The sequence below is a fragment of the Montipora foliosa genome, chromosome 1, assembly GCF_036669935.1.
Source record: "Montipora foliosa isolate CH-2021 chromosome 1, ASM3666993v2, whole genome shotgun sequence".
Lineage (NCBI taxonomy): Eukaryota > Metazoa > Cnidaria > Anthozoa > Scleractinia > Acroporidae > Montipora > Montipora foliosa.
In genome coordinates, this window is record NC_090869.1 from 27,868,224 (window position 1) to 27,883,297 (window position 15,074).

At 41.3% G+C, this 15,074-nt stretch overlaps 1 protein-coding gene across 1 annotated transcript in view; it reads right to left on the reverse strand.

Moving 5' to 3' along the window:
• Window positions 1–726: 726 nt before the first annotated feature.
• LOC137995786 (uncharacterized) overlaps window positions 727–15,074 on the reverse strand; it is a 32,159-nt gene continuing 17,811 nt past the window's right edge. Inside the window, exons 10-19 of the mRNA XM_068841280.1 lie at window positions 15,054–15,074; window positions 12,194–12,286; window positions 11,917–11,974; window positions 10,679–10,919; window positions 7,733–7,853; window positions 7,545–7,603; window positions 6,756–6,847; window positions 6,357–6,469; window positions 4,489–4,696; window positions 727–2,059 (exon numbers count right to left, since the gene is read on the reverse strand). The exon at window positions 15,054–15,074 is cut by the window's right edge and continues 224 nt beyond it. Of these exons, the coding sequence (XP_068697381.1) occupies window positions 1,744–2,059; window positions 4,489–4,696; window positions 6,357–6,469; window positions 6,756–6,847; window positions 7,545–7,603; window positions 7,733–7,853; window positions 10,679–10,919; window positions 11,917–11,974; window positions 12,194–12,286; window positions 15,054–15,074 (1,322 nt within the window). The 3' untranslated portion in view covers window positions 727–1,743. The remainder of the gene's footprint in view (window positions 2,060–4,488; window positions 4,697–6,356; window positions 6,470–6,755; window positions 6,848–7,544; window positions 7,604–7,732; window positions 7,854–10,678; window positions 10,920–11,916; window positions 11,975–12,193; window positions 12,287–15,053) is intronic.

Sequence of the window (15,074 nt, forward strand, 5' to 3'; positions counted from 1 at the left end):
GTAGATCACTTCCTTTCCTGATTTTGTCCATTTTAACAAAAAACAAAAAAAGGCTGTACGTGAAAAGTTACAAATATTTCGCCTTTTATGCTCTCGCGCGACCGAGGTTTTCTTTTTTTAATAGACTATATGTATCGTTTTCCAAGGTCTGTTTCACCTCAGAAAAAGACATCAGCTGCAAAAGTTTGTTTATTTATATTAGTTATGTTGAATTGAGTACGTTTACCTGACCTAAATTTCACTAATGTAGGTTTTTTTATTGCTGACAGTTGTAAGCTAAGATCGTCTTAAAATAACACAAGCGTCTAAAAGTGCACCTTATTATCTCGAAAACGAGCACGGTGACTCCCCACTTTTTTTGCCTTTTTGGCAAAAGTAGATCATTACCTTTCTGCGTGGTAAGTTTAAAAAACCGGTTATTACCAATCCGTGAATACCAAACGAGGTTCAACTTTTGCCCGCCAAAAGTGCCTTAAGAACATGTTATGCAGTAGTCAGAGAACTGGCACGCGCATTTGCTTTGAAGATCTGTAACAGGAGATTTTCAGCACGCGACGTTTTTGAGCAACGTACTGCTACCAGAAGTAGGCTGTTTTCCTTTTTGTCACGATCTTACCACATTTACAAAGCATGTTACTAATATTTGTAAAGCTGCTTTCTTTCATTTTTGTAATTTATCTAAGATTAGGAAGTTGCCTTACTCAGAAGGACACCGAAACATTAGTTCATGCATTTATTACATCCAAACTAGATAACTGCAATTCACTGCTAGTTGGACTGCCGCAATACTCATTAGAGAAGCTTCAGCGTGTGCATAATGCTACTGCGCGTCTAGTTTCTCGTACTCGCAAATATGACAGATTACACCGGTCCTAATAGACCTTCACTGGCTACCTGTAAAGCAACGAATATCATTCAAGATATTACTACTTACTTATAAGACCTTGAATGCTATAGCTCCTCAATACATTTAACAAATTGATGTCAGTTTTTGATGCGTCTGTCCTGTTATTGATCATGAATTGCGTCATAACGTTGTCAAAGTAGCTGTGGATCCAAGAGGCGACAGCCGAGTGAATCCGAATAACAATTTGTTTTTTACAATATCAAAAAGGCAGAGGGGTCAAAATTAAGTCAAAACACGAGAAGAAAGAGTGACAAAAATGCGAGAAACTTTAATCTGACGCGAGCAATACGCATCATCATCGCATAATGCACCAGTCAATGTAAACCCCCGCACCCACCCTCACCCCCCCCCCCCCCCCCCCCGGCTGGGACATAGCGGGGCATTTGCGGGGAATTTTCCGTTACTTGACTAGCGAAAGGGCCGCAGGTATCGGGGACTTTAACCTCTTTAGCACGTCATCCAAGAACAGCGGGGGAGTGGACCGGGGTATTTTCCACCGAGGTGGGTTGGGTCAAGAATCGCTAGTCCGGCAAGATGGCTTATAAAACACCGAAATGAAGAAGAAGTGGTATTATTATAGAGAGAGTAGCGCATGGAATGAGTTTTGAATACAAAGTAAAAGACACGACTCAGCAGAAAGTAAGCGAAGTGCATTGCTTTCATGAAGTATCAAAAGAACACTTCATTTCGTGATTTAAAAAAAAACTTTTGGGAAGCACTCAGAAGGAGACCGAAGTAGTTTGATAGAAAACAGGGAAAGTCATTCTTAGGTCTTATCTGAACACAACACAACCGTATAAACAACAAAACCAATGTTAGCTTGCCAGCAAGCCCATTCATAACCTTGAGTCACCGACCCAAGGATCATTGTCTTCGTGTCCAGGCATCAAAACTTTTTCGCGCTCACGAGAGAGCTCTGCAATAGTACATTTACGCTTAAGAGAAGGCGGAGGTGTGCTACACTGTGTCCTTATGCTTCTATTCCGAACATGATCAGGCTCAGTCCAGTCATCATCGGTGACCACGCTGGACAACGGAGAATCCAAACAAGCGGTGATCATTGCTGGATGAGCGCTGAATAACTTGAGGATCTTGCAAGGACTTGGTCTGTAATCTGGCTCCCTTCTCCAGCACTCTGTCAGCAATTTTTTTCTGTGGGAAATAATAAAATTCAAGACAATGAACCCACTGTTAGTCTTTGGTTCACAGATAACTTAACTTTTTCCCACGCCAGGCATTCTTGTTCAATGTTAGTCTATTCAAGAACTGGCTATGGAACTCGTATCCCTTAATTCTACAAGGAAATGTTACGTTTTATAGAAACGTTGGCCGTGTAGCACTTATATTTTTAACAGAGTTAACTGAACAGAGAAATAAGTGCTACACGGCCAACGTTTCTATAAAACGTAACATTTCCTTGTACTTGTACATGTTCATTGCCGTGACTTTAAGATCTTCAGTTCCCACGGCCTGCTCCCGTCTGACCTTGTGGCTCAGTCGGTAGAGCGGCGGAGATCTAACCCAAAGGCCGTGGGTTCAATTCCCACCCTGGTCAGAGTTTTTCTCTGTCCTTGTGTGGGCCCATTTCCATCAGTAGGGCTAACGCTCACATGGTTCATATGGGATAGAAATCTAGCACTTCACCTTACACTCTGTTCAGTTAACTCCCCTTAATTCTACAGTCTGATCAAGTCTCTTGGCACTAAATTGTATACTTTGTGGACTAATTTCTGCTAGGTATTTTTGCTAAGTATATTTGTTTGTATGCTTTACAGGTTATATATTGCAGAGTGTCTCTAGTTTTTGTAGTCATCATTTAATAATTAAGTGTTAAGTATGGCCTGTTTAGTGTTTAGTGTTTAATTTTAATTTTGTAAACAATGTAGTTTAATCTAGTCTCCTGTCCCCAATTTTGTACACTCTATGGGTCAAACAATTATTCTAGGAGTATTTCTTCATGCGATTTATTCGATTATTATCCTGTGTGTTTGTAAATCAACTAGTCACATTTAGTTATTTAAGTGTTCTAAACCAGTCTTTTTTTTTTTGTTAGTATTGTACTGATTTTAGTTAAAGCCTTCTTTTATTCATGCAAATTCTTCACATTATGTTTGCTGACCATATGCCATTTAAGCCTCCGGCTTTGGCTGCTCTCATGTATTTTTCACAGTCTGATATGTAATCATAATAAAGGAATAAAGGTTCTCAGAGTTAGGCATGCGCATTTGGAACTCAGTTGCTACTTTATATGACCATGCACGTTTGAAAATCGAAGCATGGGCTCCTCGGTCAAGTTATATAAAGTCATTACAGGGATACACAGGGTTCTCAACAGAAGACGGCACCCGGCGATTGATCGCCGCTTACTTTGTGTTTAAGTTGCTTGTCTTTTCTTTCTTTCTTCGTTTTGTTACTTCTGCACTAGCTTGAGTTGTTTCCGAACTACTCTTTCGTTTCTAGCACGACTGTGATTCAATTTGTATCCAATCAAAAACCGGGAATCCTGGGGCGTTTACCATTTGAACGGAAACTAAGAATCAGGTTGAAATGGAACGCTCGTAATGGTACAAAATTTTCCCGGTGTGACGTTTTGCCTGGCCCGAGTCTCTCGTGACTGGAAGAAAACAATAACGAATCAAAACAGCAGCCATTTTGAAAAATCTGCAGTGAAGGGGCCGAGTTGCACCGGATCGAGTAGAAGATTACAAATGGTACAGGAAATTTCCGGTCATTTCGGTTCGAACGGGAAAAGAAAAAATGCGTCTGAGGATTTCCATCTTTTTCGAAAACTTTCCAGTGGAATGAGCTGTACCATTTGAATTTTAAACGCTCCAGGACTTGATCGATGAACGCCATTTGACTTGAATCCAGGCCTTTCCGGTGAAACATGGTTACGAGTCCTCTTGTTCCAGAATGGCGGCCAAGCGACTAAAAGGTGCAGAAAGAACTTACTTGTTTCTTTAGCTTTTCACAAAGCTGATCGAAGAAAACTAAAGGTATGTCTAAAATTTTGCTATGCCTTCATATCGAAATTCCTTAAGTGCCATGTCAAATTTTTTATCGCTTTAAAGGCGGATACACTTCAATGTTACGATAAACCAACAAGACCTTTGACACCACTGGCTTTGCTGAAGAGCCTCCCACTTTATCAGTCAGTGAAAAATCAACGTCGTGTGTTCACGTCGTCATTGTAACCTCGAATGATTTGGCCATTTTACATCGTTGTCTTGAAGATGACGGAAAAGAACTGTTCCGTAATGTAACAAACACGTGCGGGGCTGCAGAGCCACTATTTGTGTTCGTTAAACCCATTCTTTCTCCGGCGTCCTCGTAACAACAGACACACACAGTCAAGACTGAAGAGGGCCAATCAACACAAGGCGTGTATATTCTTTTTTACTTTGAATGGCTCAGAATGTTTCACAAGGTTTATAAGCAACCTACCCAGCGAAGTAAAGTAAAATCCCAACAAATTGCAACATGGCTCACCGGTACTTAATTGAAATCAGAGGTTAACCACCCCAAAGCTAAAGACAACAACCAGTCAGAGAACAAAAACGAAACGTTTCTTGCATACATACAGTTCACTTGTACATTCTTGAGGTTTATCCATGCTCCGTCCCAGTTTCACTCTGTCTACAACTTCTATGTTCGAGAGACCCTGGTAAGGAAAACTCCCAAATGTTGTCAGTTCCCATAAGGTTACCCCCAGGCTCCATACGTCAGACTTGTTGGTGAACAAACCATCTGCGAGGGACTCGGGTGCCATCCAGCGAATTGGAAGCATGGCTGTTGGTAAAGAATGATCGATAAGCACTTAACCAGGCAAAATGGCATGAAGTAGACTTCAAAACAGTCGTTTCCTTCCATTTTCGGAAGGCGCGGAAGCGCCGTAAGCGTGACCCTCGCGTGTGAAGCGCGCGAACCTCACGCATGAAGAGTGAGGCTGTTGAAATTGTGACTGTCAATGCGGAAGTTGTACACATAAAGCCCTTCTTTCCATGTTTAAATTCCATGAGCCTGACGATCATCTTTGCGCTTTCCGAAATTCGAAAACAAGGAGTCACTGAGCCCCCAAAAGGCTAAAAATTCAACAGAGTTCGTGCTGGATTTTGTATTTAAAATTCCAGGAGTATTCAAGGAGTTTTCAAGAATAAGAAATTGAGTTTTCAAGGAATAGGAATCTTGGTAAGAAGATTTCTATGCCATACATCGTGTTGCAGTGTTTTCTTTGCTGAAAAAGCCTACCTTGATATTCTTTCCCACGTCTTGTGAGTTAAGTCCACGCACGGAGATTTTATTTTTTGCAATTAATCTTTCCCCAATAGTAATATTTGGGCTCAATTTTTGAAATGTTTCTTTAACTTAGCATGGCGCAATCTCAACAACTTTCCCCCAAGCAAATCTTCGAGTTTCCAAGCAGTTTCCCACCAAATCCTTTTTTTCAAGGGCTTTTCAAGCGCCCTTGAAGTGATAATTAAAGTAGCACGAACTCTGTTCAATATGGCGATCGCATTCAAAAATACATACACGAACTCGTAAAATGTGTTTCTGTGCCTCGAAAAGTGATTAAACGTCTTAAAACAAACACTCACGGAGCATCTGGTATAATTTCACGAAAAGGTTATTCCCGAGGGTCTTCATTGGCACAAATTTTCACAGAGCTCTGTGTGCGTCCATGGATATTTGCAAATGCACCTTAAAGAGTAGGCCTTGGCACTTCAAAGTGAGCCTCGTTACCGGCGAAATGAACCTTGAATATATCATATTAGTATAAATGCACAGGTGATTATACAAAATCGCGCGCTCTCATTGGCTCGCTATCTCAGATTATCAGCCGATAATCACCTCGACGGACAAAATGGCTGCCAGTAGTCGTTTTGCCACTGTAAGTGAAGATGATTTCGCGTTGAAATGTTTTTTTTTTCTCTTTTTTGAAATAATCACCTGTGTATTTATACCAAAACAATTATTCGCCTCAGGCTCAGTGATTATCGGTGAATATTCACCGATAATCACTTCGCCTTCGGCGAATAATTGTTAATTATTAAAAACTGGATCACTGGATAATGCAATGCGAGAGTTTTGATTATACCATTATACCATGATCTACAAACACGGCAAGCATATGCGTGAGTTTTTGGGCCTTTTAATTTTTATTGTAGTCTTGTTTTCCATATTTGGGGGCGTTTTTAATAAAACAATTATTCCACTCCCGCTTTTTGGATATGAGATGATTATAGCCAACTCGGCGCTACGCGCCTCGTTGGCTATCTATCATCTCATATCCAACGCACGCTCATGGAATAATTGTTAATTAGCAATTTGCTAACGAGATGATATACCCTACCCATTTTGACTGAATGGAGAAATTCATAGGTCATCCCTTGGATTCTTGTTCCAGGTAAGGTCAATGGAACGCAACCTAAATCTGAAGCCCAATTCGTACCTTTTCGTCCGAATCTGTAGTAATCCGAGTCGTACATAGCTCGTGCCATCCCGAAATCTCCAAGTTTGACAACATATCCTGAACTAACCATACAGTTCCTCAAAGCAAGATCCCTGGTACAATGAAGGAGATGTTATATGTTAATCCCGGTGAATGAAATGGCGAGGTGACTCGATGATACTCCGTAAATTCCGCCCAGCGACTACGACTTTCCGATTCCTAGTTCGGGTGCTAGGTTCGAATCTTGCCAAAAGGCACTGGGATTTTTCTCAAGTATCCCCAGGTCAACATCGAAAAATACAAAACGAAAAAAGTAATAACACATTTATTGCAGACGCCAGCAAACTCTTTTGGGCCCGGTTAATGAATGTGATGATAAATGTTATCTTTTTCACGTACCGATGAACAAAATTCATTTCAGCAAGGTACGCCAAACCATTAGTGATGTCTGCGCCCATCTTCGTCAGCTTTGTTGGAGTGACATCGTCGGCCTGAAAAGCAGCAAGAAGCAACAAACTAGTCTCATTTATTTTCACGTGGAACCATACAAGTGGACCAACTTGATCCAAGTCATCTTTCATACCATCTACATCTACATTTATACGTTAGCAGGAACTATATATAGTTTATCACGCTAACTTTAAAGACAATTTCTGATGGAAGCCTGTTCCATTCTTTAACTGTTCTTGGCAAAAAATTATCGGTATACATGTACATCTTGATTTACCCTTGCATTTTAGAGTAGCTTGGTGTAGCTAATATATCGGAGCATTTACCCTCCCACCCATGATACACCACTGAAGACAGACCACAACACCGGGAACTACGTGCCCTACTCTTTGCGACAAGTGTGTGGGTTATTTTACGTCCAACAGGGTTACTGAACATTGAAAGGCTGTGAGACGGGACCTACGTTTTTTTTCGACCGTTTCCGAGAAGACTAGAGAGTCTATCTATTTGCAAATGGCATTAAAAAGGCAGCACTTTCTCCTCAGTTATTTAAAGACCCTGAGTATTGGTCCGGACGGAGTTTTAATCCCGCGACCTCCCGCACAGTTGTGATATGGTCAACCAACTGAGCTTTATCCACCAGTCAGCTTCTAGTTAATGCATTCAACCAGCCAGCGTTTTCCTTTAAGTTTCGCTTACTAAAACGCACGGTTAGCTATTTCAGTGAAGACAACGTACCTCCTTACAGTTTTGATTCGCAAATTGACGCCTTGCCAACAGGAAATTCTTCAGATCACCTGAAAACCAAAACACCAAGGTTGCGTCTTGGGAGAATGTATATCATTAACAAAATGATGATATTGGGGGGGGGGGGGGGGGGTAAGAAAGTGCGAATCATTGGCGTGAAAGCTACAGAAGAGACATACCGTGAATCATAAGCTCCATCACTGCAAATGCTGGCTCTCCCTTGGTGCAAACACCCAGCAGCTTAACAATATTGTTGTGATCAAACGATTTCATCGTTTCCGCCTCACTGAGAAATTCGAGCTTCAACAAAAATAGACACTTCAAAGTTTAGCTCGGAATACAACTAAACGAAACCATAACCGGAAAAAAATTCCCGCGCCAGTATTTCTATTGATTCAAATACAAAAGATATTGAAAAGTTTTTGCACAGAGAGAAGACCAAAGGAAGACCCGGTTGTTAACTTAAGCGTTCAGCAATTATATTCTGTCGTTGATTCTCCTTATCACCTGTGGCCCGGGTTGCTCGAAGCATGGTTAGCGCTAATCAGCGTTAAATACCATGGAAACCTATGGGTTTTGATACATCTTAACCAACGGTTAGTGCTAACCAGGCTTGGAGCAACCGGCCCCTGGTCCCTTCGGTCAGTCATTTGAATGTACATTGTTATTGTATGAAGTATGTTTTCCTGATCCCTAACTAAACTTAAGCCTATCTTTTCTCTTTATTCTTTTTCATTTCCATCCGATTGTGGTATTATACTCACGCACTTTCGCCCTTTTTCTCGATAATCAATGTTATTACCTACCCTTGGCACATGGAACCTTATTACGCAACAACACTTGGGTCGCCGAGTCAAAAGTGCGTTACGTAAGAATGAATAATTGTCTTTAATTAAATTTTAATTTATAAAAATACATATCTCAAGTTAAAAGTCAACCAAATAAAACTAGTCTAGAGCTCTATATATATATAGAACCATTGTACACATGTATTTACATCAAGGAATCAAAATCATATCTAAAAATAAGTCAATGTAGGATGATAGAAGCCTGGTTTTCTTAGCGCGTAATTGGTGAAATTCCTTTCTGGTAAATCTTCACAAGGGGCAAATTTGTTCTCATGGCCTTTCTAAAAATACGGCAATCCGATCTTTCAAGCATCTCCCTTATATTCAATTTCTTCGATATATACCTGCGTTTATAGCACCTATCTAAAAAATTCTGTACGTTCTTAAGATCAGAAGGGGAGGCTCCGTACACAGATAAAACCATGCAAAAAATTAGGCATAACAATTGAATGAAACAGATAATCCAGCTCCTCCTGATTGTACCCCTCTTGCCGAAGAGTTCTTATTACGTGCAAGCATTTATTAGCCTTAACAAGCTTTTCGCACACGTGACTAGCGCATTTGCAATTGTACTGGAATATCACACCTAATATTTTAAGCACGCTGCATTGCGGAATGTTATGTATTTTGCATAGTTTCTCCACAAACCCTTTTTTACGCAAGGTGAGTTCTTTACACTTTCTAGGATTGCATGACATAGACTTTTCTACAGACCAACGTAAAAAAACTGTCCACCACTTCCGGTGACTGATCAACTCCATCTTTCCACAAGGGGATTACAATATTCGTTTCATCCGCATATTTAAAAAGTATGTCAACACCTTTTAACTGTATATTAAGATCATTCAGAAAGACATTGAATAAATAAGGCCCGCTGACGGACCCTTGGGTCGTACCCTTATTGACATCCTTCCATTTTCCGACGAAGCTGTTATTATATAACTCTTTGTTGCCTATATCACAAAGAAAACTAAGATGCCAATTCTGAATATCAGGGTTGAGATCAAGACTTTTAAGGTTATCAGCGAGTAGGACATGCTTCACCATATCGAAAGCCTTACTAAAGTCCATACTGAAGAGTCTAGCCCCTTTACAAGCAGGATTATCAAGAAAACTAAGAACCCTGTGCTGAATAGTCAATAACGCATTAGTGCAACTACCTCCGTCTCTATACGCAAACTGCGAAGGCGCAAGACTATTCTCGAACGACACGTTGGCGTGGAGGTGATAAACCACCTTTTCGAACACTCTAGCAATAACCGGCTTTACACTGTTACCGCGGTAGTCGCCGTTTTCTTTAGGCACATCAATAGGGACCTTCAGTAGGACGAGGACGAGAACGAGTACGAGTTTTGACTGTTTGTTTTTAGCGAAAATACTAAGAAGATTTATAGCCCGTAAGATTAATCTTACTCTTTGTTAGCAGTATAGGATTCTCAGTTATTCTTATTGCTGTTACCTGGGCCCTTTTGCTGATCGAAAAATGCCAAAACTGCTGCCGTGTTGTTGACTTGTTTTGACACGACGACATTTTTGCAAAACCTCGTACTAAAATGACGACGGTAACACGTTTTTCCCGCCAAAATGACGCTGGTTTGCGCGCGCTCAATGTTTTTCTACGAGAAAATTTGGTACTCGTAGTCGTTCTCGTCCTAGAATCTGAAGGTCCCTAATATTAGGGAGGGGGTTAAGATTAGCCCTCTTCCAACACTTAGGCCATAAGTGAGACGATAGCGAAAGGTTCCACAGCTTGGTAACAACGCCAGTGAGAATTTCCGCGTGATCCCTCCATACCCAATAGGGTATGGCATCAGGTCCAGTGGCAGTGCTTTTGACCCCATCGAGCGCCTTCCACACCTGCAACTCACTGACCTCCGGAATAGATACACTCGAATATATAACAACATCAAGCTACAAGATTGCATGTAGGCTTAACATACGAAACTCGACCCATAACGAAAGCACTCTATTACCAATGGGCCTTAATCACACGGCGGCCATGTTGAGTCCCAAGTGATTGAAAACCTTTCTTTTGACGCAATGAAACTCGTTCCCAAACATTTCAACTCGAGGCTCGGGGTACGAAATCTATCGTCTATGGCCAATATGGCCGCCGCGCGAATAAAGTCCATACTGAGTTCTCATTGTCAGACCTTCCCATTGTTTGCTAATTTCCATTTCCTGCGTGCTTACAACTTCCAAGCGCATGGATGGCTTGGTCCACCGGAAAAGTAATTGAAAGTTTCTCAGGTTTACGACGACGCAAATGCTGAATACCTTGTCTTCAGGAAGAGAACCAACTTTCAGGGACTTGACAGCGACTGGTACCCAATCTCCCTCGGCGGTTAAGCCAATCACCTCGCCCCCACACACAGCACCAAACGCTCCTTCACCAAGCTTGCGATTAATAACAATATTCTCCCTAGGGATCTCCCACTCGTCAAGATGTAAGACGGAGTGCTCCATCAGACCCAACTCCTCCATGCGTTGTTGAGTTTCCCTGTACTTACGATCGTACCTACAGTAGTTAAAAAGAGTGCGGCTTTAAAGAGGGTGACTCGGGGATACTCGGAAGAAACTCGAGCGCTCCTAATAGGTAAAACCTATGGCCGAACTAGTAATCGGAAGGTCGTAGCTTCGACTCCTTCGAAGGAGTACTCGGATTTTCTCCGGATGTTCCGGAGTGACCATTGGAAAAATACATCTCTTTTCATTCCATTCATTCTCCAGTGGAGTTCTCGAAGTTGGGGTGAAGAGGGTGTTAGATGCTACCCTGTTAAACACGAACACTCAGTACCAAATAGAGTCGCTTCAGGCTCTATCTTAGTTCGAATTTATTCAAGCACGACTGATAATCCAACTGAGATCGCGATCAACAAACAGCAACACACAGTGATAGAAGGTACTTCAGGCCGCGGAAAGGTACTAGGAATTTAAGAAAAAGAACGACAGAAAACATCTTATAAAATGTTACATATTGCTGTTAGGTGCTTTTTTTATTGCACTAATTATCACAGTGCTCTGTAAGCACCCACGGTTTACAGACACATCATCCGAACGGGCCTATGTTACTCAGGGGTGAGCTCTAAGACAACGCGCCAACTTCTAAGCCAATCAGAATCAAACACGAAGTGTTATGAAAATCGCGGTACCTTACGGACACACGGATCATTTCTCAATCAACCATGAATGCAAGAAAAGCTCGGTGAATATTTTTGCTTTGCAAAAAAACCCTAAAGGCAACCTATCCGACATAATAGAAGCTGTTTGATTCTCTTGCTGTCTTGTTATCGCCACGGAAAAACGTTTCCCAGTTCCGTCTCAGTGTTTTTCTTTCAGCTCCATAAAGCATGCAAATATTGCCACAACTCGCAGCACACCGCCACCCCGATGGACGGAGGGTAGCAATAGAAAATCTCTTCCACAATTCGGGATGATACAAGAGTTTTGCTCCACGCATTTATACGACAAAGCCTTATTCCTTATCGTTGTCAAGCAAATAAGATCGTCCCTACCTCTTCTTAATACAAATCCAGATGAGAGTTATAACTACAATAAGAAACAAGCCAATCACTGAAAAAATGAATTAAAATAAAAGGTTTCAGCGTCAACGGTATTTCAAGCAGTAGCCTACAAGGGAACGGGGAGTGGGAATTCGCTTCACGTGTTCTCGCGCTTCCCCTGCGAATTTCACTGTCCCCCTTTTCACTTGAAACCAATGCGGGCTATTTCGAGCGCTTCATCGTGAACAAAGTGAGAGCACGATTGAAAATCATGCAATCATAAGTTTACCTGTTACGTTTATAATTGCTATTGCTGTAGTGCATGATGTACCAAGAGCAGCTCTGAATGACTCCACAGAACACTCCTGGTCAGCAAAAGGCTCTGGAAAAGAAAGAAAAGAGATAGAGTGATAAATTGGAATCGATCTTCGATTTTCAACGCGTAACCAGACGTCATCTCTTTTAATTCTGCAACTGATGGCAATAAACCACCTGATAACAAACGAATATTAGAGTGGTTTTCAATTGAGTCTCGAAAGCAATTAGATAATTACTTTGGTTTATGATTACTTCACTCAGTGATTGGTTCAAAGTTATCGCGCCATTTTTTCAACCAATCAGAAGTGAAACCAAAACCAATCGTGGCTCACGCGAGCACATTTTCCCACGCTTTGTGTCGGCTACGTGTAATTACTTCGAGTTTCGATTGGTTTGCTGGATTGTCTCAGTCCTTTTTGATTGGCCAAAGTTATTACTTTGGTTTTGGTTTTACGACACTCAATTGAAACTCGCTCTATAGGCAAAATAGGTGGTTTTCACGTGACGCCATCGCCGCCATGGCCTCATTAGCTCTTTTCGTTCGTCCACCAGCAATTGTACATTGCATCATTGTTATCTGTGTCTTTAGAGATTGGTTGCAAACCACCTATTGAGCAGCAGACCTAGCAGGTCAAATTCTCTGAACGAAACAAAACTCTATAGGCCATTTTCAAAAATACCATGATACTCTTCGTTTGCCCTCCAAAGTTTTGCATAAGCGTTGTTTCCAGTTTCGCTTGGGACTGATAATGGTCCCAAGAGAAAATAAAAACATGCTTAGAGCGGTTTTCAATTGTGTCGAAAGTAATTAGCGAATTGCTTTGGTTTATGATTACTTCACTCAGTGATTGGTTCAAAGTTCTCGCGCCACTTTTTTAACCAATCAGAGGTGAAACCAAAACCAATCGTGGCTGGCGCGTGCACATTTTCCCGCGCTTTGTGTCGGCTACGAGTAATTACTTCGAGTTTTGATTGGTTTACCGGATTGCCTCCGTCCTTTTTGATTGGCCAAAGTAATGACTTTGGTTTTGGTTTTACGACACTCAATTGACAATCGCTCTATCCAAAAATTTCGACGGCAAACAAAGAGTATTATGGTACTTTTGAAAGTGGCCTATTATTATTGGAAGATCGGCTAGTAGATAGTGACATTTTGTTGTTGTTGTTGTTTTTCGTGTTTATGGACCGAGACGAAGCCAATATCCAGCCATCTTGACCTCACGCCTGGTCAATAACCCATATATCTTTAACAGGCCCCAGTTGTTCAAAGACTGGGTAACTTTATCCGGTGGATAAGTCACCATCCAGAGTATAAAATATACTTTACCTTAAACGTTATCCAAGATTTTCTTACACACCTTTAACGGCAGATGCGCTTAGAGAGTGGATATTCACAATTGCGAGGGCAAATGCTGAAATTTTTGCAGAGATTGAAACGGACGAATAGTGACTTATCCACCAGATAAAGTTATCCAGCATTTGAGAAACTGTGGCCAGATCTTCAAGAAGTTTGAAGAATGTCCGAGGAGGTAATCGCAATACTATTAAGTAAACGCTCAAAGGATATCCTGCACACTAAACGAAAATTCCCCAAATCCTCAAGGAACTTGAAAAAGTCACGATAAAATCCATGCGGCCGCAAGCAAAAATCCACCATCTTTTTTTTCTTCTATGATTCCATCGCGCCAAAAATTGACATTTCTTAAAACAGACCAATAAACTTGCGCGTCCAAAAATAACTCAATCATTTCAAAACATGCCCTGCGCGCGTCCGAAACGTTTTCCCTTCTGTTTTTTTTGTATTACCACGTATTATGCATACTGTAGTTAGAGGTGAAGGAGTCGAGAGGTTCATTTTTCCAACTCCTTCCCTGCTATTTCCGTCACACCTTTTTTTCCCCTAATGACGATGGGATAGTGTTTTCCACTGGGTTTTTACACCACCTAAGCCATTTTTAATGTGTTTCTTCACTTGTATCATGGTTCCCAACAATGATATTTGCCAATCTCAAACTGATGAGTGTTCACGAAGCAGAAGCGTTCCCCCTAAAACAGTCTCTCAAAGAAATTCAACCACCAATTAGCGACCCAGTTTCCCGCGAAACCTTTGAATCCCCTACACGTGAAACAAGACGTCTGGTGGCGTTTACGTGGGATGCTGCTGTTTGTATAAAGTATGAAGGTCGGTTGCAAATGTCACTGATCCCTAAAACGACTGAGTCACAAAGGAAGGGTTAACAAGCCCTATAAAAATCGAACATTTCCTTCGTGACTTCAAGAGTTTTCACGAATCTGAATTAATCTTTTGTGTATCACAGTGCTCACATTTGATAAAAATCAATTTTATTCTCGCGTTCATCGCTGTTCTATCGCGCTTGATCAACAGATCGATTTCCGAGAGGGCTTACATGTAGGTTGCTACAGTAGCTCTTAGAGCAGACGAAGATCATTTGAGGGATACTTTTTCTGCAAATGCAGTTTGAGAATACAGTTATTCGAAGAGGGGAAGTGGTGTGTGTGTGTGTGCGTTGTGATGTCTGTGTGAGCTTTTCCGATTACCTTTCATGCGAAAATAAAAGGAATCATGCGAGGTTGTATGTCCGACATGACATTATTCGTGACAGGCACGTGGCTAATTACCACACGTGAATACTTTACTCTAAGGTAAAGGTGAAACTGCTCGGTTTTTGTCAAAAATGACGACCACAAAGCACGAAAAAATCATGATCGTAATTCACTAATCCATCGCTCCCGTTTGTGTCTGTCTACAACTCATTTACAGTAGTTTGATCAGTACACTGTCAAACTCCCTAATTATGCAAAAGCTTCACCTGGTCTTCCATCAGTAGGTC